The following is a 25,288-nucleotide window of genomic DNA, read 5'->3' on the forward strand; positions in this document are numbered from 1 at the left end:
GTCTACACTTAACCTGTCCTGATGGATGTAAGCCCTGACCTTTTGCTCTCTGCCCTGTGCCTGCTTCTCCACAGGCTTTGTTACATCATTCTGACATATGCATGTACACAGACACACACAGAGACATGTTTGACTGCTGCATGCAACCTGACAGATTCCAGCCTGAGACTTGCTGCAGTGAAAGCCTGTTAAACTGGCATCACCACACAGACTTGACACTTGCAACTCTATGATTCAGCAAGTTGACGCTGTCACCTGTTCGGAGCACGTCCAGGCCTTGTTTAAACCTGGGGACTAAAGCAGACACACAGCTGCTGCATGTCTGACAGCTGGGTCACATGGTGAACCTCCACTTGTCCCTGAACCATAAAAAATGACCCATATAGGAAAAGTACACTAAAACAGGAATTTAGATTTACATATTCTTTTTCATGCATAATTAGATCAGTTGGTTTGTCAAAGCATGGTAAACTGTGCCTGCAGTAGGAATAACATATTAATACTTGCTTCTAAACATCATTAAGGAAGTTATCTTAAAGTTCAATTGAGCAAATATTTATTAACCCATCTAGAGTTATGCATGTGTATTATCTGTAGTAGAATTACACGCCAAACAGAACTTACTGGCTACTTCCAGGGACGCATTGTGACTGATTGCCTGCCCCAAATAGTTTCTGGCCACACACACGTAGCTGCCGTCGTCTGGCTTCATCCGTCGTCCATGGATGATGCGTAAGAAGAAGAGGGACCCGCTGGGCAGCAGCATACGGTGGGAGCGGGGATTGTCACGGTCCGTCTCAACGCGTTCCCCATCTTTGTACCATTCCACCGTGGGGGTTGGTCGGCCTTCTGCCTTGCAGTTAAGAGTGGCTGGTTCCCCTTTGGACACAATCAGGTCAGAGGGGTGCTCCACAATGCGGGGAGGGAAGTCTTCCTGGCGAAGGCGAGACCCTGAAAGGGAAGAAAGAAAGGATTATTTTCAAATCTATAACATATGGGTATATTAGTATTATAATATATCGTATAATATTATGTCAGTAGAATACCAAAACACACCACACAGAGACATCATTTATCACATAATCCCATGCAATACAGTACCAATCAAAATGCCAGCAGCTCTGAAGGAATTAGACACGGTGCATTATTATTACTGAGCAAGCGCATTGTATTAACAATAATCCAGTTTGACAATGTAATTACCACACAATCGCATGTCAAACACGAAAGGTGGTGTTTTGGAACCTCAGGGGGCATGATAAATAAATAAAAAATAAAATACAGAAACAACAACATTGCTGACAAGTGACAAGTAATATCTTTCAAAACATGTCAAATAGAGATGTATGTCTAAAGAAATATTTATATATTGCACAGTTATGAGAATATTATTTACTTGTAATAGTATTTTAGCCTGATCTACCCACATATGTGGGCATTTCACTCACATACATTGTTAAATTCATTGTAATTTCTGTGCTAGAGGAGTAGCTAATGTTTACACTGTGTCCTTTATGAATAACCAAGGGAATACATTTCGTAGTAGTAGTAATAGTTAAATGTGATTTGTGATTGGAAATGTAGCTTTTCTGATATTTTCGAGAGAAGGTGTCCATCCTCACCATGAGCTGCCACTGTGTCAAACACTGGTGTGACCAGTGTGTGCATTTATTTATGCATACGATTATTTTACTGCAACTATAGAAATAAAAAATAAGAAATGCCTTCAGCCATACCAACACTAACAACCACAAAATCATTTTTGCACCTTGATACACTGTGGAGATGTCCATCATACTGATCCTCTCAAATAAATAGATAAATAAATGTCACGAATCCTGTCTGGCAGAGGGCAAAGCAGGCCTCCCTAATGAGATCCAGGTACACAACCCGATGCCTCCCAAGATTTTACATCCCTTCAATCCCTTTACAACCCCCCAGCACAGTGAAGCACACACAGCTGGCCACCTTCAACTACCTCCACATACCTCTTCACCTCTAGTATGGTGCAGAATAAATGTATCACTGTTTCACAGATTTAAAATCACATTAAGACCTAAGTCAAAATGCATTGTGCTAAAAAGGACTGCACAATATGAAACAAGTGAAGAGAAACAAAGACGTGACATTAATTTGAATCATGTAACCACTTTTTATCTGTTTTATGGCTGTGGGAACACTCCTCTGTACTTTTCTGTACTCACTGCTGCAAACACTGGCTTACACAGCCTTCAGCAGGTCACGCTTTAATGTGCCAGTGGCCCTGTCAAGCAGATAATCATGGTTGTGCTAAACAGTGATGAGCTCCTACTCTCCCGCTGCAACCAATAAATCCCACACAGACAAGTGTTTACCCACAGAGATAACACCTCACACATTGAAGTGGTTGAGAATTTGATCCACTGCGTAGTGTGGTACATTTTTGTGTTTGCACAAATCGGTATTAAATGTTTTCCAAAGGTTTATAAAGGAAAACGTGGTTATGGTAAAAGAGAAATACTGACTCTCTCTCCTACAAAAGAAAAAGAAGAAACAAAGTCAAGAACAATGGCATAAAACAATGTGATAGCATATTGTTATAAAGATCAAATGGTGTTAAGTCCTTACGGGGAACTTTATTCACCAAAATTCACCAGAAGCAAATATTATTGCCTAGTGAATTGATCCTCTTCCTTTACTTTACTCCAAAATTCTGGTTCAACCACAAAACAAAAGGTTCTACATTGTACCTCTCACTGGGAGAAGTAAAAAACAAAAGGAAATGTTGATGAGATGTTTATATGACAATAATCTGAAACCTTTTTTAGTTGTACTTATTCTGTATCTCAGATTATTTACACTCCTTATACAGCAGCATAATGCATTTCATTAATAAAAGATGAAATGCTACTTTTGCTAAAAATAAAGTTGGAAAGGATTGATGAGCGGGTAGAATTCAACGTTCCCCACATAAACAACAGCATCCCGAGCCGTAACACTAATTTATGTCAAATTTAACTAAGTTACTCTGTAGCAGCCTTTGGGTGCTCTGATACAAGGTTGTGATGCTATGTTCTATGTTGTTTAATATATCTAGGTATAAATACCAGAAAATAAAATCTGAATTTTTGAATTGCCGTATCATATTCATCGTTTGATCTTAAACTCACATGTCTGAGTGCAGCAAAGAAAAAATGTATTCTGAAACCGAGACGGAAATAGTGCCATAAACATCCACCGTCTCGTGTAGCATCCCATCTGTTTGAGCCTCTCGTGCCACCTGTATACCACATGCTCTATGTTTGGCATCAGAATTCTTGGCAAAGCAAGTTTCAAGGTCAGGAAAGTACCGAAGTGTTGGGATTCAGCTTGCGCTGGGCAGTGCGCCATGACAAAAATATGGCTAGATAAATGCTAATAATTGACAGAATTGACAAAAGTTCAATTATAATTGGATGGTAAGCATTCACCTACAGTCAGGTGTTTTGTCAGGAGCTAAAAAAGTGGGCATTATAACGTACTTCATGACAGGTTATTGGAATTCATCTAATCTGTACTATAGATCTATGCAATGTAGAGTTGGACTACACATAAATGCAAAACAAAATAACTACTGTATATGTGTTTTCCTTATGAATTTATTTTAAAAATGTAAACCACATAACTTAGCCCACATGGAAAACAAAAGAAAACCGCTCGCGTAAACCACAAATATTAAATTGAAGTACACTTTTACACAGCATCTACACATTCAAATCTAAAACAGAACAACAAAAACAAGGCGGCCACTGTGGCCTTCAGTCCCTCTTTACAGCACACTTGCTGCTTTGCTTGTTCTTAATTGTGTTGGGCCGATGCCTAGGGGTCCATGCAGCTCCCTAAGCTCCCTGGCATTACAGAAAGGCAATATCGGTCCTCCACAACTGGGCCCCCGTAAGACCGGGCTTTATCTGCAAAGGGCCAGCAGTCAGCATACAATCATTATGCAAAAACATGAACACAGATGCACAATGGAGAACATACATACACATCAAAGGTCACTTGTAGCACCTGTACCCCTACAAATATGTGTTTTTTTTTTTCACCCCTGTGGTGGTTGTGTTGTCCAGAGAGGATCTAGGGAGAAAAGGGGGAATGAAAAATAACAAAGACAAAAGAGAAACAAGCATGTGTAGCATGTGGTTTTGTCTCAGTCAGTGAGAAAGGTGGAACATAGAGAGGTTCTGTTTTTTTTTACAAAACCGTGAATACCTCCGAAGAATAAAAAACAACTGCGTAAAAAAGCCGCAACCAGCTAGGTAATTTGTATTTCATTCACACAGCTTTGGTGAATATGTGAAGCAGGAAGGAATGCATGGGGGAATAAATTATAAGAGGAAATGAGAGGCAAAGGGTAGCAGTGGGGTAGGTAGGGGCAGGTAAACCAACAAATCTTTAGCACTGAGATTTAATAATTCAAGATGAAAAAAAATATGAAACTAATTTACTGCAGCGTTGGTGGTCTTTGTGTCGACCTACCTCAGTTGTCATCTACAATGCAACACTGTACATATTCGGAGTGCATGAAAGGGGGCTATTATGGCTGTTTGGATCCAAACCAAATAAATATACAGAGAAAATATCAAATATCCGAATCAAATTAGACTGCTGTTATGAAATCACACTAGCTGTCAGCTCAGTATGGACATTAACCTATACAAAGGTATAAGACTTCAGACCGGCTGGCAGACTACGGAAACAGACACAAATTAACAAAGCCTCTCTCTAAGGAACCTCAGAGTCTTGGTTCTTCAACTACAGTTTCATTCAAATTCAGAATCAAACCAAAAAAAAGTCACTTTATAAAAAAAAAAAATGTAGCTCTGGGCTTTTTCCAAGCAGGTAAGTACTGGAAAAACAATGGCTTTCATGAATGTGGTACTTGGCACTATGCTTTGGCACAGCTGTATGACACAATCAGCTTGACCAGTGATTCTCACATGAAGTCTACCTGAGCCACGGGGCTGGAAATGGTAAATCTCCACCTGCAGTACTGTGGGATTACCTGTGCTTCGGTGCCAAGGCCACTCTGGGAGAGCAGCAGTCAGGCACAGCTGAGAAAGGCAGGCTAATTTTTCAGGAGGCTTAAGAGTGTGCAATAAATGGAACATCTACGTCTTGTTAAGGTAATCCCTTTGTTTCAGTCTGGTAAAGTGATTTCTTTTTTTTTTTTTTCGCTTTTTCTGTGACCCATGGGCTAGACTGTGGATCAAAGACCATGTTTTTAATGGTGAGACAGAGATTTCCAAGAGCTTCCTAGTTTGTCCTACATTGCTCTTGTAAGTCAAATGACACCGCGTGTTTGAAAAGACTATCCAGGGCCAGATCAACAAGGCAGATATCAAGAGAGCAGAACTCAATTAGACAATAGACAGATTTAGAGGCTGTAAGAGTAGTTGAAAGACAAGTTAGACAGAAAAGAAAAAGACCACCACAGCACCATAGTGCACTTCAGGGAAAACCTCAGCTTAGTGGACAATAACAGAAATAAGCTGATTGTGTTTTAATCCTTTGTTACAATTACTGTGGCTGTTTTTAATCTGTATGTTTAAATTATAAAAAACAAATGTGTTCATTCATTCATTCAACTAAGTGCACTTCTGAAAATGCATTATGTTAGTCGGCGTGTCATCTTGAATTAGACTGGCCACCAAGTGTTAGATACGATATTGGAATTTTGGTCACCTTGTGACTGACATAAAATTAAAGTCACAGTTGAACTCATACTGCAGAGTGAATCCTGTGTCTGAATAACAAAAGCCCACTGTCTGCATCCTAAAATACACTTCACAGTCCCACAGTAGACAGCTGTCTGACTGTGTGACACTTTATTGTGAGCAGCAAAGTATTAGTGTGACAAGTGGCTGATATTATGCAAGAGTTTGCTGCACATCATTGCACCACCTTTGGTATTTTTAAGCACATCTGATGATACAGAAACGCCAGCAAAAGCATCCAGCAAAATCCTCCAAAGTTTTTCAAGGCCAAATTCTAGACTACAGAGGCTTCAGTCCTAGATCAAAAGAGTAGGGATCCTGTTTTATGAAACTGTGCGGACTCCACAAAAGAAAGGTTAGACGCATTCATAAGCTGTCTGCAGTGTTTACCTACAACTTATTTTTTATATACTGAATTATAATGAACTAGAAGTAGAAAGGAAACTTTCCCAGTAGCTTGAGCAACTATGATAACTGTCAACTGTGATCATTCATAAGAAACAGCTTGTCAATTACTAACTCAAACGAAAACAAATGCTAGACCACAAGATCCCAAAAGAGTAACTGCACAAAGATACAAATACCCAAAACATGGGTATTTGAGTGAAAAGCCTCATATTATATCATATTATATTTTTGTATTTTTCCAGAGAAATCCAATCCCCCTTTCAATTCTTAACGCTAAAGTTAGCTGATTGTTTCCAGGCTAAAGCTTCATATTTATCATAAACATGAAAGTGATATTTTGTACCTCTTCTCATGCAAAACTCAGCAGGAAAGCAAATAACCTTATTATCAAACTACTCCTTTTACCTAAAAAAAAAAAAAAGAAAAGACAATAAAACATTTGGGTTGCTGATCCCTTGGAGACACATATTCCAAACATACGCACACACTTATTCATTTGTAAAGTAAAACACAGGGAAGCAATAAATGCCAGACATTCTTTCTCAGGCTGTATAAACTACAATTAAGTGGAACAGTTGAACACTGTCATTCAGTCTAGTACGTGGGGGAAGGAATGCGGTGTGTTTCTGTGCCTGTGTGTGGCCAGGACAAGGTGTCTGCAACCACACTCGCTCTTACGTTGCGCTAAAACATTTGATCCACTTAAATTGCATGTGTACAGGTGATTTTTAATACCATGGAGGGTTATGACACATTTTGGTTTACAATACTGTAAACTGGTCTTTCCACTGTCCTCACACCACGCACAATATAGCAGCTTCCAGAGAAGAAAGTCAAGGTCATGGACAATAATAACACCTCCTATGTGGCACTGCAGATGTTCAGGATGAGATATGGATTGGGGAGTATGCTGGAAAGCTTAAGAAACCACAATGTAAGAATCGGTATAACCCAATATCGTTATTGTACAGTTCAGAAAACCAGCTTATTAAAAGCTTATTAAACTGGCTGTTGACACTGCAATAAGTGATTCTTTTCCATTTCATTTTTTCAGGCTTACATTTTTTTTTTTTTAAGATTTTTTTTAAGATTTTTTTTTGTCGCCTCATAAACAATTTCAGGAAAAGAACTCTTCTTTGCGTTGCCATCTGTTAAATGCTCAGTGGGAAGCTAACAAGCAATAATCCTCAGGGCAAACTCCAACCAGAACTTTGCTGGTACATGATAAACATCTGAGCCAAATAGGTCAGCAGGACACTTTCACTGCCCCCCAAAAATCCATCAGACTGTCTATGACACATAGAAGTAAAAAAAAAAAAAACACACTATTGATGCCATCTTCATCTAATATTCATGTAATTTATAAGAATGTAGTTTCCCACTATGCTGTACTACTATACTATTTTATGTTAATCCCTGCTTGTGCCAAACACGGTCAGCAAACTCTTCATGATTCACTTTTTATTTACTGTCTCTTACTATAGGCTTAATATTGCTTTGGCACAGTGAACGAGCAAGCTGAGGTAGCTGGAAGTCAGAGTCTTAACCCCCTGTATTTGTGATGAGAAACACCTTTAGAGCACAACTGCCTGGAAAGGCCAGCAGCCCATCTGAGAGGCTTATCCTCAGTCCATTAAATGTTCAGTGGAAAGTAAAGTGGCTGTATAGGCCATTGATTATCGTTCGGGCAGAGCTTGAAAGTCAAACTTCCCATGAATGGAGCAGACACTGAATTTGCAAAGAGGAAGTTTGTTATTAAAGGAAAAAAATCCACTCTGGGCTTATCTTTTAAACTAGTTTGAGATAGTTTTAGTGTACAGCATGCCATACCTTCTTATCAGTTACAATGCAGTATACAGCCATTAGTTTAATCAGGTAAACAGACTACATAATGTATGCTTGACCATCTGTAGCTAATCATGTTTCCTCCATCTCCCCTGAGACTCGTAAGTTATAAAACCGCCAATTAAAACATGTTTGCTAAACTAACTGAATTAACGCATTAATATTACATCAGTTTCATGCTGTGTCAGTACGTGTCACAAGTGCATGTGTGCATGGCCTACATTTATTTTGGTCTTAATAGCGCCTCTGGTATAGGCAACCCAGATGTGAACTGACTGTCACACTGTGAAGGGATGGAGATTTTGCTCAGAGCACCAAACCCATTTACGAAACCGAAGCCCCCCCCCCCCCCCCCCCCCTCACAGGACTGAACTCTTATTTCATGCACGTGTACATGTAGAACAGTCAACATTCAAGTTAAACACAGAAATAAGGTCAGATTTGCCTCTCAAGCACTCTTCTAACTCTTAATTACTAGATCACTAGAATAAGTGGCCACAGCCCTGGTTGTTTTTGGCATGCATTCACACTGAAAGCAATCACTGCATTAGCTGAATATTCCACGAGCACATTAATAAGAGGGCACAGTAAACTGCAGGGGATTAAAGGTCAGTGCTGCTTACATCTACTCAAATTTTGCTGGCATTGTTAAAAAGTTGCACGCAAAGAGGGATGGATCTTAAGTCTCACTGTGGGAAAACAGACATATTCCCATCACATACTCCTAGTATTAAGACCCATTTAGCTGAGTTACACTTATAGGTGACTTTAGAGGAACAGTCAAGACAAAAAGATACTGATATTGATTTTCTCATCTTAATTCTGGAAAGACGGTGAATTCAGATACTTTGTAAAATGTTCAGTGATAACACAGTAAAAACAGGTTCCCTCTTTAAGTGCTAATTAAATAACGCAGATTGCAAAGCACATAACGCTTGCTCATGATACCGATGTCCAGCTATCTGAGCTACATGCCACCTGTTTCAATGTGTCCATCTGGGTGATGTCTGTGCAGAAAGGCTGTCAGAGATTTCTTACAAATGCATACAAATCTCTGTCAAGGCAGGAGTCTTTTATTTATTATTTTTTTTTACAAAACACTAACGGATGTCACACACATTCACAGTAGTCAAGCCAAGGAACCAAATGCAAATCTTATCAAAACACAGCTGCCGCTGCTGCTGCTGCTCCTGCAGCCACATTGTTACGTGTTACACTTTCTATGAAAGATGTACATTTAATAGACCTTCACCAGTGTTTACAATACTGAAGTGTGAGGCGTCTCCCTGCTAGTTTCCTGATATGACTGCTAGTTGAGAAAACTATAGAAATAAAAAGTGAAAATGCTCCTTATTTCCTACTCCAAAGACTTATCTCAGAATGTTTCTGACATATGAATCATAAAATAAATGCAGAAATCATATTTTTGAAAAGGCACAAGGAGAAACCACAGTCTAACCCAGTGTATCTATATTTCTCAGATATTATTAAACATAGCATTAAAGCACTGCAGATGAAACCACCATGAAGTCAGAACTCCCAGACAGATGAAAACTGGCTTCTGGAACTCCTTAATATCCCAACCTTTTTTTTTTTTTTTTTAAGCAAACCTGCTTGTGTCAATCACCACCACTGGCTATATATCATTGTGAATTCTCTCCAAATAGCTTTTCAATGCATTTTGGTTATGAATGTTTGAAGTCTTTATGAATAGACTTTTTTTTTTTTGTGAAAATTTTATAGCTTCCCCTTCACTAAGCTCTTCCAACAGATTTTTCTAAGGTGATTAAAACAGCTCATCTGGTAGTCATTTGAGAATTTATCTGTATGAACAGCTTTTTATTTGGCTGTATTTGCGGTGTTGCTGTTGATCACACATGTTGGCGCATGCCGGTTGTTGACGTAAGATAAAAAATCCCAGCTTTCCAGCTTGGTTTCCTGTAGACTGGACCTGAGAGCATGGGTCCAATCTCTATGCTTTCACGATTATTGCAATAAATATGTTTAAAAGGTGTTTCTGAGACAAAAAACTGTGTGTGCTCTACTGAAGTGCATTAAGTGAGTGAAGTCCTTTTTGTTTCATTTTAAAAAAGCTTGGCAAAAGTTGTGATGATCTGCTGGAGAAGTTCCAATCTAATGTAATTTGTGATTAGGGTTAAAAATGAAAACTATGTGTTATGCAGTAACTCTGATTGCGAAATAAAGCAGCTTTAAAAAAAAAACCTGGCTGCAGTCAAACACTTGTTACCAATCTTATGTGTCGCAATAAAGTTGCTGTCTGACGTGAGCAAAACAGTGCAGATGCTTTGATCGAGTGGAAGTAAGTCAGCTCCTTTATTAAAGCGGAAGCAGGAAATGGGAATAACGTGTCTGTGAGATCTGTTTTTCCTTTTGTCTGTGTGTTGGCACATACAGATTCTTAATTTCTGTATTTCAAATCACTGCCATTAACATCTGCAGCTGGCCATTATCATACGGGAACTAAATAATGTTATATGTCCGATGTATCAAAAACACTAAATCTCTTTTAAAGGATGTAAAATCATTTGGAGTGGATCACTAATGGGAAAAACATAGTTTAAGATACTGGAGATAAATCAAATTGCATGCACAAACTAGAAGCGTGTTCTTTATTCATAGTGTGTGTCGTCATGTTCTTTCCTATAATCTCTCACTGGCTCCCACACTGACTAATGAGTCTGTGTCAAAATGCTCGAGATGCTTTGAGAGACTGCATTCCAACACCAATATCTGCTTAATGAAGGTAGCATTAGTTGGGTCGTCTCCCTGCAATAACAAGGTCAGTCCTGAGGGCATCGCACTTAGATTGGTCCGCGGATCCACCTGCTCTCTTCATCATTCACTGAAGGCATGCTGGGATGTGCTAAGCCGTTATATGAAGGGGCGGGTTTAGTTAAGATCAAGGCTTTCGGAATCAGTATTAATATTTCGAGCAAATATTCTAAAATGAAACCAGCTGAATGCTTCGCTATATTACTGTGACACCCACAGATAAATGACTTGGCTCTATAGATGTGAGAAGTTGTCACAACGCATTGGATTTGTCATTATGCCAGTGTCAAAAAATATCCAGCCTCATGGGAGGCCCCATCTTCCATGAAATGTTTGGCAAATAATCAAATTCATCTCAATAAAAGGCCATTAACTAAACCTTTCTCAAACCATAAAGGAAAGGCTGGATACTGAAAATGTACTCATCTATTCTAGCTCCAATGTATTGTCAAGATGTCAAGATTTAATATTTTCTTTTAAATGTCAGTCAGTTTTCCCACTGGCAGCTCTTCTGATTTCTTATTTCAAAGTGACTTTCAAAGAATAACAAGCATGACAACTACATGACACATACATTAGACAGCTAGCATTGCACTAATTACGCATCAGTTGAGTTAATTATTATATTATCAGTTAATTATCTAAACGTGTAACACTCCTGCCTCATTACAGGTTCAAATAAAAGCTTTATACCTAAAGCTGTGGCGTAAATTCAAAACTCTCAAAACCAACAGTCCTGCTTATCTGTGAATCCCATCCTACAGCATTGCAAATGCAAGTTAATAATAGATCTGCTAATTAATGCAATTTATGCATGTTTTGGGGTCTTCAGCGAGAGATGCTCTGGTGGGAAAACAGTTCTTTATGCTGCAGCCTTCACATACAGGGCTTTGAACCCCGCCAGTAATGACGGGGAGAGACAGGAGACGAATGAAGGAGAAAGATGAGAAGGATTGAAGAAATGGCAGAGGGATAATGTGCACTACTGATGTGTGCTCTCATGATGCAGAGCCATTCTCTTATTAGGTAATCTTAGGTTTACCAGCCACAGCCACTCTACATCTACATACATCTATCTCTACATATATCTAATTTCTTTGTGTGAAACAACAACTGAGGAGCGTATTGATACTATTGATTAGCAGCCGCATGACTGGAAAGAAGATGATTCACATAGAGGTAACCTCAAGAACCTCTCTGATGTCATACCATTACTATGACCTTTGAAGCTGTCCTTTCAAAATATCCTCCAGTTGCTCTCAAATTCAAACCCAAGTCCTTGTGTAATACAACATCACTCTGAAACAACTGCAACCAGTGCATCCCTTTGATCTCTGCTATCACAGAGGGAACATGCAGATACATCACCGCGTATGGAAGAAAAGCAATTTGCTTTTTCGTGCATTCTTTATTATCAAAGGATGAAACGCCTCTATTTGTATGTTAACCATAAAATTGAGTTGTGTCTTCATAATTACCTCAAGACTATGGACAGATCATTTATTTACAGAAGTAATTATCCAAAGTGGCTCAGCACACAGCCATAGTTGGACACTGACCTCAGAACAGGAAACTAAGTCCAAAGACATAAAAAAAAAACCACAAACCCATGGGGATTTCTGAGCTTAGAAGTTAGTTTGTCAAAAGGAGCATTGGCTAGTGGTTCACCATTTCTGATGTCTTGACATTTAGACGGTATGTTAAATAGATTATATAGATCAATTTAAAACTCACACACACTTAAGCTTTGCTTACTGTTGGCCTGGATATTGTTTTCACAGTAGTGTGACGTGATCTGTAACACATCCGACAGAACCAATTTTTGGGTACTGGAATAAAAAATGCTGACAGGATAAAAGAACTAGGCTATGCTACTTTTTTTATAGATCAGTGGAAAAGGTTGAAGGAGGTAGTAGGAGTGTAGGAGTATCCTTCAGGCGAGGAATCTCCTACCTCTGCTGGATAGTAGATAGTAATCGATCTTCCTCAAAATTAGAAGTTGCGTGTACATGGGTGTGTATGTGTGTGCATGCCTGTGTGGAGGTGTGAACTCCAGGGCCCACAGGCACTTGTTCTCAGCTCTCAGTAGCTTCCCTTCCCCAGGGTTGGCAACCAAGCTCGGCCTCACAGCACCGCAGCAAAACAGTGAGTAAACAAGGGAAGCAATTATGAATCACAGCTTTCAGCACACAATCCATGCACACACGTTAACAACAAGCTCGCGCTAACACCATTACATATGCATTTATGCACATCCAGTCAGGACTAAACAATTCCAGCAACGTCTGCAGGGGTTTTGAGAGACAAGAGCGCCGCTGATTCAGTTGTTCTACCTCAACAGCTCCTGATGGAAAAGGTTTCACGTGATACCGATCTCAAAATCGCAGGTGTCAAACAACGTTGATTCATTAGGACTAATTTCCTCATGGACTGACAGTGGACGCTGTTTATGTCACTGAACACGTGCTGTATAGATGTGTGTGTATACAAGCAGCCACCAACCTCAAATCAGGCTTGACAGATCCCAAGAACTGGCGAGAAACAAGTTACCTAAAAGCCTCCAATGCCATTTAAAGCTGAAAACTGTGCCAGGGAACACACACTAAATTAGCAGGCAACCACTGCAAAGACTTCAAAAAAGCTTTTTTCAGCTGATTCTCAGTCAGTGGGAATGTGAATTGATTCGACTTACTCTATCTCTTATTCATATCCCACATGCGGGCGCGTTCCAACCGATAAACAGCATTATAATAGAGAGGCTCTCCAACCGAACTGGTCCGCTGTCGAGCATATTTGTCGCATTATTTCTAAGGAGGAACAGAAGGAATCTGACAACTTCATCCAACAAACAAGGAAAAGCCTTGTCAGCGTACAAAGATGTCCTGTCAGCCCCATGATCCATAGCGAACAAGTCCTCATTAATAGGGAAACTCAGTTCATCACTGTCACCACCACAGTGCAGGGATAAGATGGTACGCCAGCTTCCTTCGAACAAGCTACTATTACTTCAAGTCCAGCATTCTGTGACAACCTTGGCTCACAAGAGTCAACCACTTGCATCCCCAAGTGTCACTTGCCAAAGCAGCACAAGTAAGTACATGTGAACTCCGACCTATTTGAACTCAATCCAACAGGCCAGCGAGATGTCTTAGTCAAGTACTTCTTCCCTGATGAACACATGGACGAGGGTCCATAAAGGAGAAAATAACCATCAGAGGACGTTGGTCACTTATTGCTAAAGTAATTAGCCCAGGTATTAGATGGTGCAGTTATGGAAATATTAATAAGATATTGTACTTTGTTTGAAAGTGCAGCTGTGAGACCATAATGACAAAGAATTACAGGAGAGGTCTTTCTTTCATTTTCCCCTAGTTCCACTTTCAAACTGTGTTTATAGACCATCAAATAAAGCAGGTATAACGATGAGCCAAGTCACAGCATTACCCTGGGGATGCATAATTAAGATCTGTGGGATGAAAGGGACAAAGCCATCTTGACACAAGCATGTGTTTTTCACGGCCACCGTTTAAATGATTATGTATCATCCAATTACCACAGTCAGATTTGTTATGCAGAGATTAAGTCTGCAATTATGCCACTTAACAATATAGCACAACGGAGCACGCTTTAGTCGAGATTAAAAACAAGGGAGTGAGGTGTTGAAATTGTCCATGGTGGGACAAACATGTGGTAAACACACAAGATATGTGTGGGCTCAAATAGGGCCATCGCATTGTATGTTTATCACCTCTTCCAAGTCACATATTCTGGTTAAGAACTGCAGTGTTGGACCAGTCAGTGAGCATTTGTCAAAGGTCTGCACTGGTCCTCGGGCCAAAAAACACAGAAGACGTGCCCAGTGGTCAGAACACTCAATATACTTTGTATGTGGGGTTCCAGTAAGTAGTCATGTCAGGTCTCAACAAGGCAGAACAAATTTGAAATTCCCCAGCATGCCATTTTGTTCTTGTAGTTTGAGGGAAGAAGTAAACTAAAGAGAAAACCTAACATTAAAAATTAGTCAAATCTTATTAACATGTTAACATATTTCACAATGTTGATCAGAAATCTTACTTTAATATTTACTTTAATACTTTCATCATACAGTACAACCCTTTAGTACTCCTGAAGGTCCTTGAATTGCATGAGTGCATGAGTTTGTCAGTTTGGAAATTTAAAGACAACAAACTGGAAAATTGGTGTCATACACATTTTTATCCCTCTGGTGTGGATACATGCACTTATGTTCCTTTCCTTCACCAACAATATGTAAGAAAGCAGTTAGTAAAAAGCTGCATTACTGTATCCATATATTCAAATAATTGTCTCTTTTTTGCTTCTATTTTGCAAGTGACCAGCTTAATGTGTCTTCTATGTGCAGAGAATGAACTCCTCCCTTACAGCTGGAGCCCTTTACATCTTATAAAAATGATCCAGGCACAAACAGCTTATTCTCAGCAGCCAGGTGTATAATGTACACATGTTCTAATCTAATATTGTCATGATCTTGATCCTGTGATCGTGCCTGGTGTTTCTTTATAGTACATCTTGTTGCATCGAGCTCTTTGTAGGTGGAGGATGTCTACTGGTTCTCCATCTGTGGATTTACATGCAAAGTGTGGGGTTGACTGGGTGTGGCTGCTAGCAGTTGTGATAAACACTAAAGAAGACTGTGTGAGTTATACTAATAAACTGTACACTGGCACTCATTTCTATTCTTTTGTCCACCCAGTCTATATCAGTCTCATCTTAATAGCACATCTTTTAATATTGTACTACATTTTCAAAGCACCACAGGCTACGTCTTCCAAAATGTTCTCACAGTTGAATCCACACTTCCCTAAAACTCAACAAAAGCTGAACACTGGGATTTATTGTACAACGGCTATATTAGAGAGCATTAGATTTAGTTACTGTAGGTGTTCCCATAAAACCATTAACTGAGTGTGTGTTTCAACAATGACAATATGAACTGAACTGTTCAGTGCTGAATCCAGCATACAGAACAATAACAATGGACTGGCAAGTATTTCCATCCAGGGAAACTAACACACCCTCCCTGTGGCAAAGGGACAGTCCAGGTGAAGTCTCTCTGATCCCTGAACCTGAAGCTCAAGTGATGAGTGCGCCTACTGAGGATGAGGACGCCAACCTACCGCTGGCACGTCCTCTGACTTGTCACATGCACTTAATCATGCAAAAGATCTCATCAGATGCATGGAACAGCGCGCTCTCTCACATAAACCTGATTATACTCCCCACTCAGGCACCGTGACGATTCATTTCAGCCGCTGTGATGGGAGATACTTCTAAACTGTTGTGATGCTGATAGATGGGTCACTTTCAGCAGCCAGGCAGCGAGCAGCGTGAGTCTGGGGCCACATACTGACAACTTCTGGCTGCACAGAGAAAAAGGTGACCGAAATATCTGCAGGGTGCAAAGACAGATCAAACTTAGCAAATTCATCACCTCTACTCATTCCTCCTTGCATGACTCTTTCCTCTCTCTCTCTCTCTCTCTCTCTCTACGGACGCGTCTCAACACATGCATCCAAACAATAAGCAGCACATACCTGAACAAATCTGTAGAAATGCCAGTAGACAGTAAATTCCCGTCCACCAGGCAGGCATCATTCAAGAGCAGCCGGGAACTGTGGAAATCCAGTTTAATCGGAGTCCAATTGTGAACTTATGCTGCAGAGCTGATGATGGAGGAGAGTTCCTGAACTCCGCTGCTGTACGGATAATAATAAAAAAATGCTCACACCCGCTCCCCAAAGAGTGAATTTCTGTCGGAATCAAAGGTCACGGCACACGGAGGCATCGTTGCGGGTTACTTATTACACACAAAGTAAGTCCGACGCACACTTGGTGGATTTTCTCCGCTCCTGTCGAACTCCTCACTTCCAAACGCAGAGAACTTCGCGGAATTCATCGGATTTTTCACACTCGCGTTTAGATCCACTCCAGAATCCGCTCACTGGAGACCATCAGAGATCCAGCTGTACTTTATTTTTCTCGTTAAATGAGTAGTTTTCTGTTTCTTTTTTTTTTTTTTTTTTTTCCTCCTCCTCCTCCTCCTCTCGTACCCACGGCTTCGTGAGGGACTGGCCGCTGGTTGGATGAGGCGCCGTGCGTCTCCCGTGCGTCTCCGTGCGCGCTCTGCGCTACTTTTGGTTTTCCTACCCACTCAGGCTTTTCTGTTGTGCAGAGGAGATTCCTGCGAGTCAGGCACCGTTTAACCGCACGCGAATCCAGTCACCACGCACCCCGTCTTGTCTCCATCGAGCTCGTCTCTAATAAAAAGTCTAACTCCAACTAAATGATAGAAAAAACAAATATGCTGTGCTATGAAACGTGGATAGTAGAAGTTTAATATCTAATCCACAAGACAGTGTGGTAAAATAGAAAGTGTCATAAATCTAAGTCAAGCAGCTTTTATCCTAATGAATGGCAGCATCCCTCAGTGGACTTTCTAATTGGCCAATTAAAAGCTTTTTAATTGTTGCCCATCAGCCAATCAGACCTTGAATATTCATGAAATGCAGCTTCCTCACCAAAAATGTACTTAATATCCTAAAGTGTGTGCGTTTACTGGTAAAAGTGAACCTAATATGACATAGACAAATCTAATATCTTTTGTTTTCAGCTTCTTATCAAGACAGGACGGCGCACTTTCACTGTCTCGTTGTTAAAAACCTAAAAGGTCCAGCTCAGGGAAGATATGTGAAAATAAAAAGATGGTGCATTCTTAATGACCTAGTAAAGCATGCCTTTATCCACACAGAGCAACAGCAGCATCGTGTTTCTTCTTTTCCATGACAACCATCGATCTGGTTTTTCTCTCCGTGACCTCTGGGAAATTAAATGACATTTTTAGGTGAATTACATATGAATTACCTAACACAGGCTCTATTGTGTCCAGATATTAAATATGTGGAAGCAATAATGTTATACTCCACTCAAATTAAATACTTTTTTAATGTGTGATAATGTGTCTATCTATCTATAAGTTCATATTTATTTCTCTGGTGGAACCACAGATGTGGTCTTTATGTTGTCTGAGCAGGTCAGCGCTCCCTCTGCTGGCTGCAGGGCTGCAGCACAGCTTCATGTGAGGGCAACTGCAATGGGGAGAAAGGACTTCTAATAATTTTGACTGTACATAAAACCTCAAATCTAATCTAATTGTTCATTGTGGACCAATTGTGACTCTGCTGCAGGCAGCTCTCTTCGTCAAGCTCTCACACTTTGCAAACAAAGGCACACATGCTTTTATGCATTTAAGAACACCTTCCACCTTCTTCTATTTGTCTTCTTTTATCTTCCTCTTCTTTCTCCGCTTCTTCTAAACTATTTACAGTTGTGCCACAGTCCCAGCTATTTTCAATATTTTTAATATACAGTAAATTGCATGACTGTCTGGCTCCCCAGTGGCCTGAGAGGAAATTACTGCCATAACACGATATAATGACAATATGGTGTTTGCCACGTAATAACTGCATAATTGCTCTCATTTCGTAGAATTCATAAATGAGTTACCATCACCGGAGCACAAAAAGCGGAGGTCCACCAGTGGGCTCCAACATAACAACAGGTGCAGTATACAGAGCTGAATGTAGGGTGTGTGGATTCCATTGTGCATTTCAAAATTGGCCACAATCCAAAGCATCTCTAACACCAATATTTGCCGGAACAGATGGTGAAATATGGACACAGAGACATACGCATCCTCATGGCAACACGGTGCATAAAACGCTGAGGCTTTCGGGAAGACGGTGCCAAGCAGTGAGACCTATTTTTAATTTAATTCTTTTGCTCCAAAGTAGCCATCCAGTTGGTTCGGAGCCAGAGGAGCAAATATCTCCAAAAAAGCACAAAGCCAAATCCAAAAAATATTTATGAAGGAATAAATAATTTGGACTCTCCACAGAGCAACAAACCTGGCCTCAGATGGTCCTCTATTAGTCACTGTTTTCTCCTTGCAAAACACTTGACTGGTTTTAAATCATCAACACTGGAATGATGTTTCTATACCTGTAACCAGAACATGCAGCCCGCAGCAAGACTATATGAACTGTGTAGCTGTATTATTATATAGCAGTATATGTAGCACATCACTGCCCTTAGCTGCTTCTTTAACTACATTATTTCCCTCAGCTTTTCTTTTCCAGCCTGGATATCCGCTATCCCAGTTTCCTATTATATGTATGTGGCCAGTCTTTGGGGCTTTTCATTCCCCTCCACTTATTTTTATCTTTGCCTGTTTGTCAGCGCGTCTCACAATAGTTGCTGAGGGTCATAGAGAACGTTGAAGGAAAATGAGAAGCAGACACGCTTCTGTTCCTCTCGTTCCTCAGCAAACTGGCAAACTGGCTCTCGCCCAGATGGTCCTATTAGTCGTTCCGACTTGGACATCCTTTCAACTTCTCACAGCCTCGCTGTCATTTTTTATTTTCCTGCTGGGTGAGAAAGATTTTATGTATGGGGACAATGCCTTCTAATCATTGTTCGGGAAACTGACGGATCAAGAAGCCCATGTTCAATTAAGTCCATATAAACAGCACCAGAATTTACTTCTATCCAGTAGAAGTAATAAAAATACAAATAAAAACCCATTCACAGAACCAAAGATTGTTATTTTAGCATCCTATATTCCTCTCTGTGCTAACTTAAATGTTCTAGGTGTCAAAAAGATTGTTATATCTCCCAAAACCACGAGGGCCATAAGGCGAGAGGGACTCTTAAACATTTAGTCTTCGTCTATCCCATGTCAGATTCCTCCCCATAAAATGTCAAAGCAAAGGGAAAGGGCACTGAACTGTGTTGGCTCTGGACACAGCACTTGAAGACTACAGCTGCTGAACTGGCATTAAGTGGTATTAGAGTCTTTGTCAGCAAAAGGAAACGTAGTCCTCTTCCTGGGAATTGGGTTCAACGTTCAACACAGATTCAGCACAAAGTGAAGCACCACTTTATTGACGGCCGGCTTTGTTGAAGCTTCTTTTAGAGCTTTCTTAAAAACCCTTTTTACAAGATACAATCCAGACCAGAGTGGACAGACTTAAGAGTGTAGAAGAAATAAATTGGACAGGAGTTAGCACATAAATGGACTATACCTTTATATCCAAGGCTGTTGTCTTGTTCAGCTGCAGATTCAGACACTGGTGTTTGGCTGATGACGTCCCAGTTCCCTCTGTGTTTATCTGGATCTTTTTTTTTTTTTTTGTGGAACAAAAAGAGCAGTTTATTCAAAGATTTAGCATCAACAACAAAGTTTGTGAGTATTTCTCATTCATTTATAAAAGCTAAATATATTTATATCAGCAGCCAAAAAGAAGATCAGATAATCTTGGGAACTGGCTTTGATGAGGCTTGTTGTCATGGATATTGTTACAGTTTACCACTAGAAGGTGCTAATACACGTCACTGGGATTTCAGCCAAAGAAGCAGCACAATAGCAAAGAATGTACAGCTTTTTACACCACGTTGGAGCAAAATATATGTTTAAAAATATACTCAACAGGACTAAACTTTTAATACATGCATTCGATTTAATGTGTTTTTATTAATAACTGATTACATTTAGTAATTGTGTGTTTTATCCACCTTCCTCTGAAGAGAATAACTTGTTGCACATTGAAATGTACCCCTTGTGATATCACCATGCACATTATTGTAACACTGCTACATCTTCAGTATTTGATTAGAAATTAGCGTAGGTCATGTAATAAAAAGGAAAAAGGCATCATGAGATGTGTATAGGTCCAGTAAGTATAAAAAGGAGTTTGCACATTCAAGTCACTGTTGTGTGCAGTGATGCACACTGATTACGGTGGAACAAAAATGTTCCGCTGCTCCCGACACAAACATAATTAGAGGAGCATCAAATCCCTACAGATGCACATCTGCATCCCGAATGCACTGGGTGTGCAAACTCTCCTTCATGATAAATTTAGAGTCCTTGTTTTGTGAACATTTCAAATGAAAGAAAGAAAATACATCAACACACATCCAGAGTTCTGTCTTAAACATTTCAACCACAGGAGGGCAGCATAACTGCACCTTCAAGGTGTTGCCATCCCTGTTAGAATTCATCACTGTCAAGTGTATTTTTCTTTCCTAATCCTTTTTCGCATCCACACTTGACATTCTTACCTGATGAAATGGCCACGCTGTGGCCCTGCTGCATCTGGCTGACACAGAGCAGGTTAATAAGCAGGAGTGAAATGGGCGACTGTACAGGTCCCATGGTCCCCGATGGCTCAAGCGTGCTTCAAAAACCTGGGGGAGAAACACAGAGGAAACCGTTCTTAAATTCTTATCAGGACACAGTGGAGCTGAAACATGTGAGCTGAACTTGAGGCATCAAAAACACATCTGAATATAATGAAAGTTCAGAGGGGGGAGGTCACTTTAGGTTATTTTAACATTACCTGCACAGCACAGTTTGAGTATATACAAACATTTTATGGTGAGTGAGGTTTTATACAATTCCTTTCACAAAGCGAAATCACACAAACTCTGTCTACCCTGCTGGCGAGTCTGTAGAACCAAGATCCTGTGTGAAATTCCACTATAAAGAAGAGAGGCAGACAGATGGACTTTGCTCTGAAACCCATCCAGCACACTGCCAAACTCTGAGTCTGTTTGTTTCAGTCTGCTCCAATCCACACATAGCAGGGGAATACAGAATACTATTACTTTAGTGTTGCTTCTCCTACCGACACACAAGTGAGCTCTTTTCAAACACGCTCTCTATGTGTGCTCCGTGCAAAACATGAGGGTGTATGCTTTGCGCCCCATTTACATTTCATGAGCTCATACATAACCCAAGTCAAACACCCTTCGAACATGTTCACATTTACCTGCTGCACAACCCCATCTAAGCCCCCAAACAAATAAATGCTATCACACACACACACACACACACACACACACACACACACACAAACACAAGATAAAACACACCCTTGCTCTCTTGTGGGAATGGTGATGAGACACAGTGACAGTGCCAGGCGAGAGAAATAGGAAGTCAGTTCTACTGATCAGCCATCTGTGGTACAAACAGCTTTGCAACCAATCCTAACTGTCTGATGGACGGCCAGATTCCTGGGGTGTTTGGTACCCTGTGGCCATCGACTCCACGCGCCACTTTAATTGTTCTGAGAAATGCACACCAATAGCCAACATTGTAACTATGCCAGAACTTGAGCAAAAGAAGTGATTGTACTGTGCATCCAGTGGGTAGGTGTTCTTAGAGCCTTGGATTTAGCTGTGACTGGTAGGAGATATCCCTAAACATTTAAAAAGTGACAGGGGAAACTGTACACGTTTAGTGTTTCGGGCTTGGTTTTTATTATTTGAATAGTGAGTGGGAGGTGGGGGGGGGTTCAATTTTCAATTCACTAGCTACCAATATTTTCTTTTTTGATTTGGATCTATTTCTATTAGTTTTAGTTGAGTTTAGTCTCTCAGAGTTGCTGGCATTAATTAATTTATAACTTGGTCATAGTATGTGCATTACACTATGTCTGGTTAATGTTAATTTGGTAATGAAACCATCAACCAACCATTTGTGACTGGTGAGTAAAAGAACATCTCATGTAGATTTTACAGCCTTGTCAGTCAGATTCTGCTGACTATGAAAACCACAAACAATAATATTCCATAAGAATAAAATATTCAATACGACAAACATTCTTGTTGAAATCTGCTGTCACAAAAGTCAGTGGATATTCAAATGGATATATTGCCGACATTATGAGCAGGGAAGATTGCGTTTTTTGGAGGGATGAATATTAAATGCGAGTGGTAATAATAACATTGCATTGTTTAGTTTTATTCAACATATCCTCTGGGAACAACAAAAAAAAGGGGTATGACAGACGGGCGTGCAAAAGGGAAATCACATAATATATCCAAGATGTAATTTAAGAATATGCTGTTGGGAGTGAAAACGGCATGAGTGAAACATAATGGAACGGAAAAATGTTACTTTCATGCCCGCAAATCTAAATCCTGAAATGAAAAGACACAGAAAGGAATGGTGAAAAGTCATATGAAGATAAGTACAGTAGGCTGCTCTTCTAAACAACTTTGTATACTGTGAATTCTCAGGCTCTGAGCTGACGGAGAGAGTCCGCAGATGAAAAGAAGATGAGACTGTTGATTTCTCCTTCCCCCTTTTTCTTCCCTCTACTGGGGAATAATCACAGTTTACAATATAACATCTTGTCAGTAAGACAGAGCAAGAGCTCTCCGTATACCACAGCACACAGATCACAGACTGTAGAAAGCACTGGAATGTGAGTAGAATCTACTTTTGGCATACCCCCACCCAACCCTGCCAATCCCACCCATCCGTCCACCTTATTCATCTCTTGTTTTTATGCGTACAGCATGCCCCAAACTCTGGTGATACTAGAGAGAAATACATGCAAAGCAAAATGTGGTGCAGGGAAGACAGTTGAAGCTAACAGGCATATTTATCTTACACAGAAATTCAGAGAACAGACCTATATATGCTAGGTATAGGGTATACATTTAGGTATATGTTTAGTTTCTTTCTTCTTTAGTGCTGCACTGATTCTTTTATTAACAAAGAATATATTTGTATCTGTATAAATCTGTATCTGTCTATAAATGTGCACAGTTTAGGTTCTATGTGGTGGTTTGCCTTTGGCTCAACAGTACTACAGATCTTAGAACTGAGTGAAAGCAGGGGGCACAACCAGCAAGTGCATAACAACTGCAAGCTAAATCTCAAAATGCCACAGCGGAAGGCATGTAGAGAAAGTGACAGACACACTTGATGTGCTCACAAACACCTGCATATATCACTGCCAATCAGGCAAAGTCATGCATCACATGTTTTGACATTATACAAGGCTCGCTGTCTTCTCATTTAAGACTGAAAAGTTCTTATCAGGACCTGGCAGTTTTCACTGACATACGTCTTATGGAGGGGGGGGGAATGGGTGGGGAGACAAATACAGGCTTCCATCATTGCCACTGTGATTCATCAATGGAACCATCAGAGCAAGAAAAAGGATATTAAAAGTACAAGAAGCTCTGTCAGAGGGGCACGTCATAGCTGACTGAGTAGGCATTGTGGAGGAGAATCACTAGTCTTTAGTAACAGATGACTCCATGGATCAGCCGCAAGGAAATGACCTTTGACCCCACAAGATGAATGACCCTCATGTCAGCATCAAAACAAAGTACAAGTACACATGCTGTTTGCTGCATGTGAAGTTTGTCTAACAGCAATATTAACATATGAAGGAACTGAAGTGCTAAAAGGAAAGAGGAAAATGCCAATGACCTACTGCAGCAAACTCTCGTTTCATCTCTCTCAAAACACCTCAGGGCCAGTAAAAGGCATTCACAGGTCAAGGCATACAATAACACATGGATCTATTGATTCAACTCATCTTGACTGTGCTCATTTCTATTACAGTGCAAGGAGGATGCTCATCATACTGTAGTTACTGACAGTAAATTCATACCTGCTTTTCATTTGTCCAGTACAGTTAGTTAGGGGCTACAAATCCAATGACATTTGTATGGTTCTGTTCATCCTTTAAGATGGAAGTTTAGATTTGCTCCAGTGTAATTCTAGCAACTTAAATATGAGCTTAATCATAGCTGTTCATAGCTTATATTTTTTTAGTACCAGAACCCAGAAACATAAAATGGAAACAAATGCAATACACATTAGCCACATTAAAATGAATCAAAAAACAAAACCAGTCCTTCAACATTTCTCTTACATTACTACATCTCAGTTCACTCTACACTTACTGCTCATTTGGCAACTAATACGTTTCATGGCAAATTGTGTTAGCCACAGGTAACTTTCAGCACCACAGCACGGGGACAGCATCAGCTTCTCTATGAAGTAATGGGAAGGGAAATTATTCAATTCCCCCTAAGTCACATTAATGAAATTACTACCCGAGCCTCACTAACGTGTATACTGATAATGAAAGTACAACTTCACAACTTACCCCTTCAGGCTATTCCTCCGGCATTATTGTTCCGTTTTCTCTGGAATAGCCAAATCTCTGCCAGTGTGTGTTTCAGCCATCCATGTACCCAGCAGTAGGAAAGAGGAAAAAAAGGAGATGTGTTGCAAATCTATGAAAAAAGGAGAAAAAAAATCAAAAGAGGGTGCCTATGCTGAAGGAAAGCCTAAATAATCCATCTGTGATCCAGGAGACGGTATCAGATGGAGTGCATACAAATCACAAACCTACCTCTGCAGCAACCTAGGTCCAATATCCTCAGGGTCCTAAGGCTGCACGCACACATTTTACTCAGCTAGATACTCACAGTTTACGCCTGAACTCACACACTCAAAGACATAAAAAATGCTGAATTTTAACAAAATGATCATTATGATTTTCTCTAGACTATTAAAAAACAAGAAAACACCTTTCTTCTTTTCCCATTGATCTGAAAACATACGGGTGGGAAAGGAATATCATGAACTATATAAAAAT

The 25,288-nt window shown here is 40.1% G+C and overlaps 1 protein-coding gene across 2 annotated transcripts in view; it reads right to left on the reverse strand.

Moving 5' to 3' along the window:
* The window catches only part of LOC113170402 (roundabout homolog 1-like), a 72,776-nt gene that overhangs the window by 43,425 nt on the left and 4,063 nt on the right, over positions 1–25,288 (reverse strand). The window contains exons 2-5 of one of the 2 annotated variants that reach the window (XM_026372485.1): positions 24,794–24,923; positions 20,940–21,065; positions 19,901–19,993; positions 625–951 (exon numbers count right to left, since the gene is read on the reverse strand). In XM_026372485.1, coding sequence (XP_026228270.1) covers positions 625–951; positions 19,901–19,993; positions 20,940–21,033 — 514 coding nt within the window. In that variant the 5' untranslated portion in view covers positions 21,034–21,065; positions 24,794–24,923. Of the gene's footprint in view, positions 1–624; positions 952–16,354; positions 16,834–19,900; positions 19,994–20,939; positions 21,066–24,793; positions 24,924–25,288 lie in introns of those variants that run through there. The other variant, XM_026372486.1, reaches the window with a different exon arrangement.

This window comes from Anabas testudineus, chromosome 14 (assembly GCF_900324465.2).
Source record: "Anabas testudineus chromosome 14, fAnaTes1.2, whole genome shotgun sequence".
In the NCBI taxonomy this organism is placed as follows: domain Eukaryota; kingdom Metazoa; phylum Chordata; class Actinopteri; order Anabantiformes; family Anabantidae; genus Anabas; species Anabas testudineus.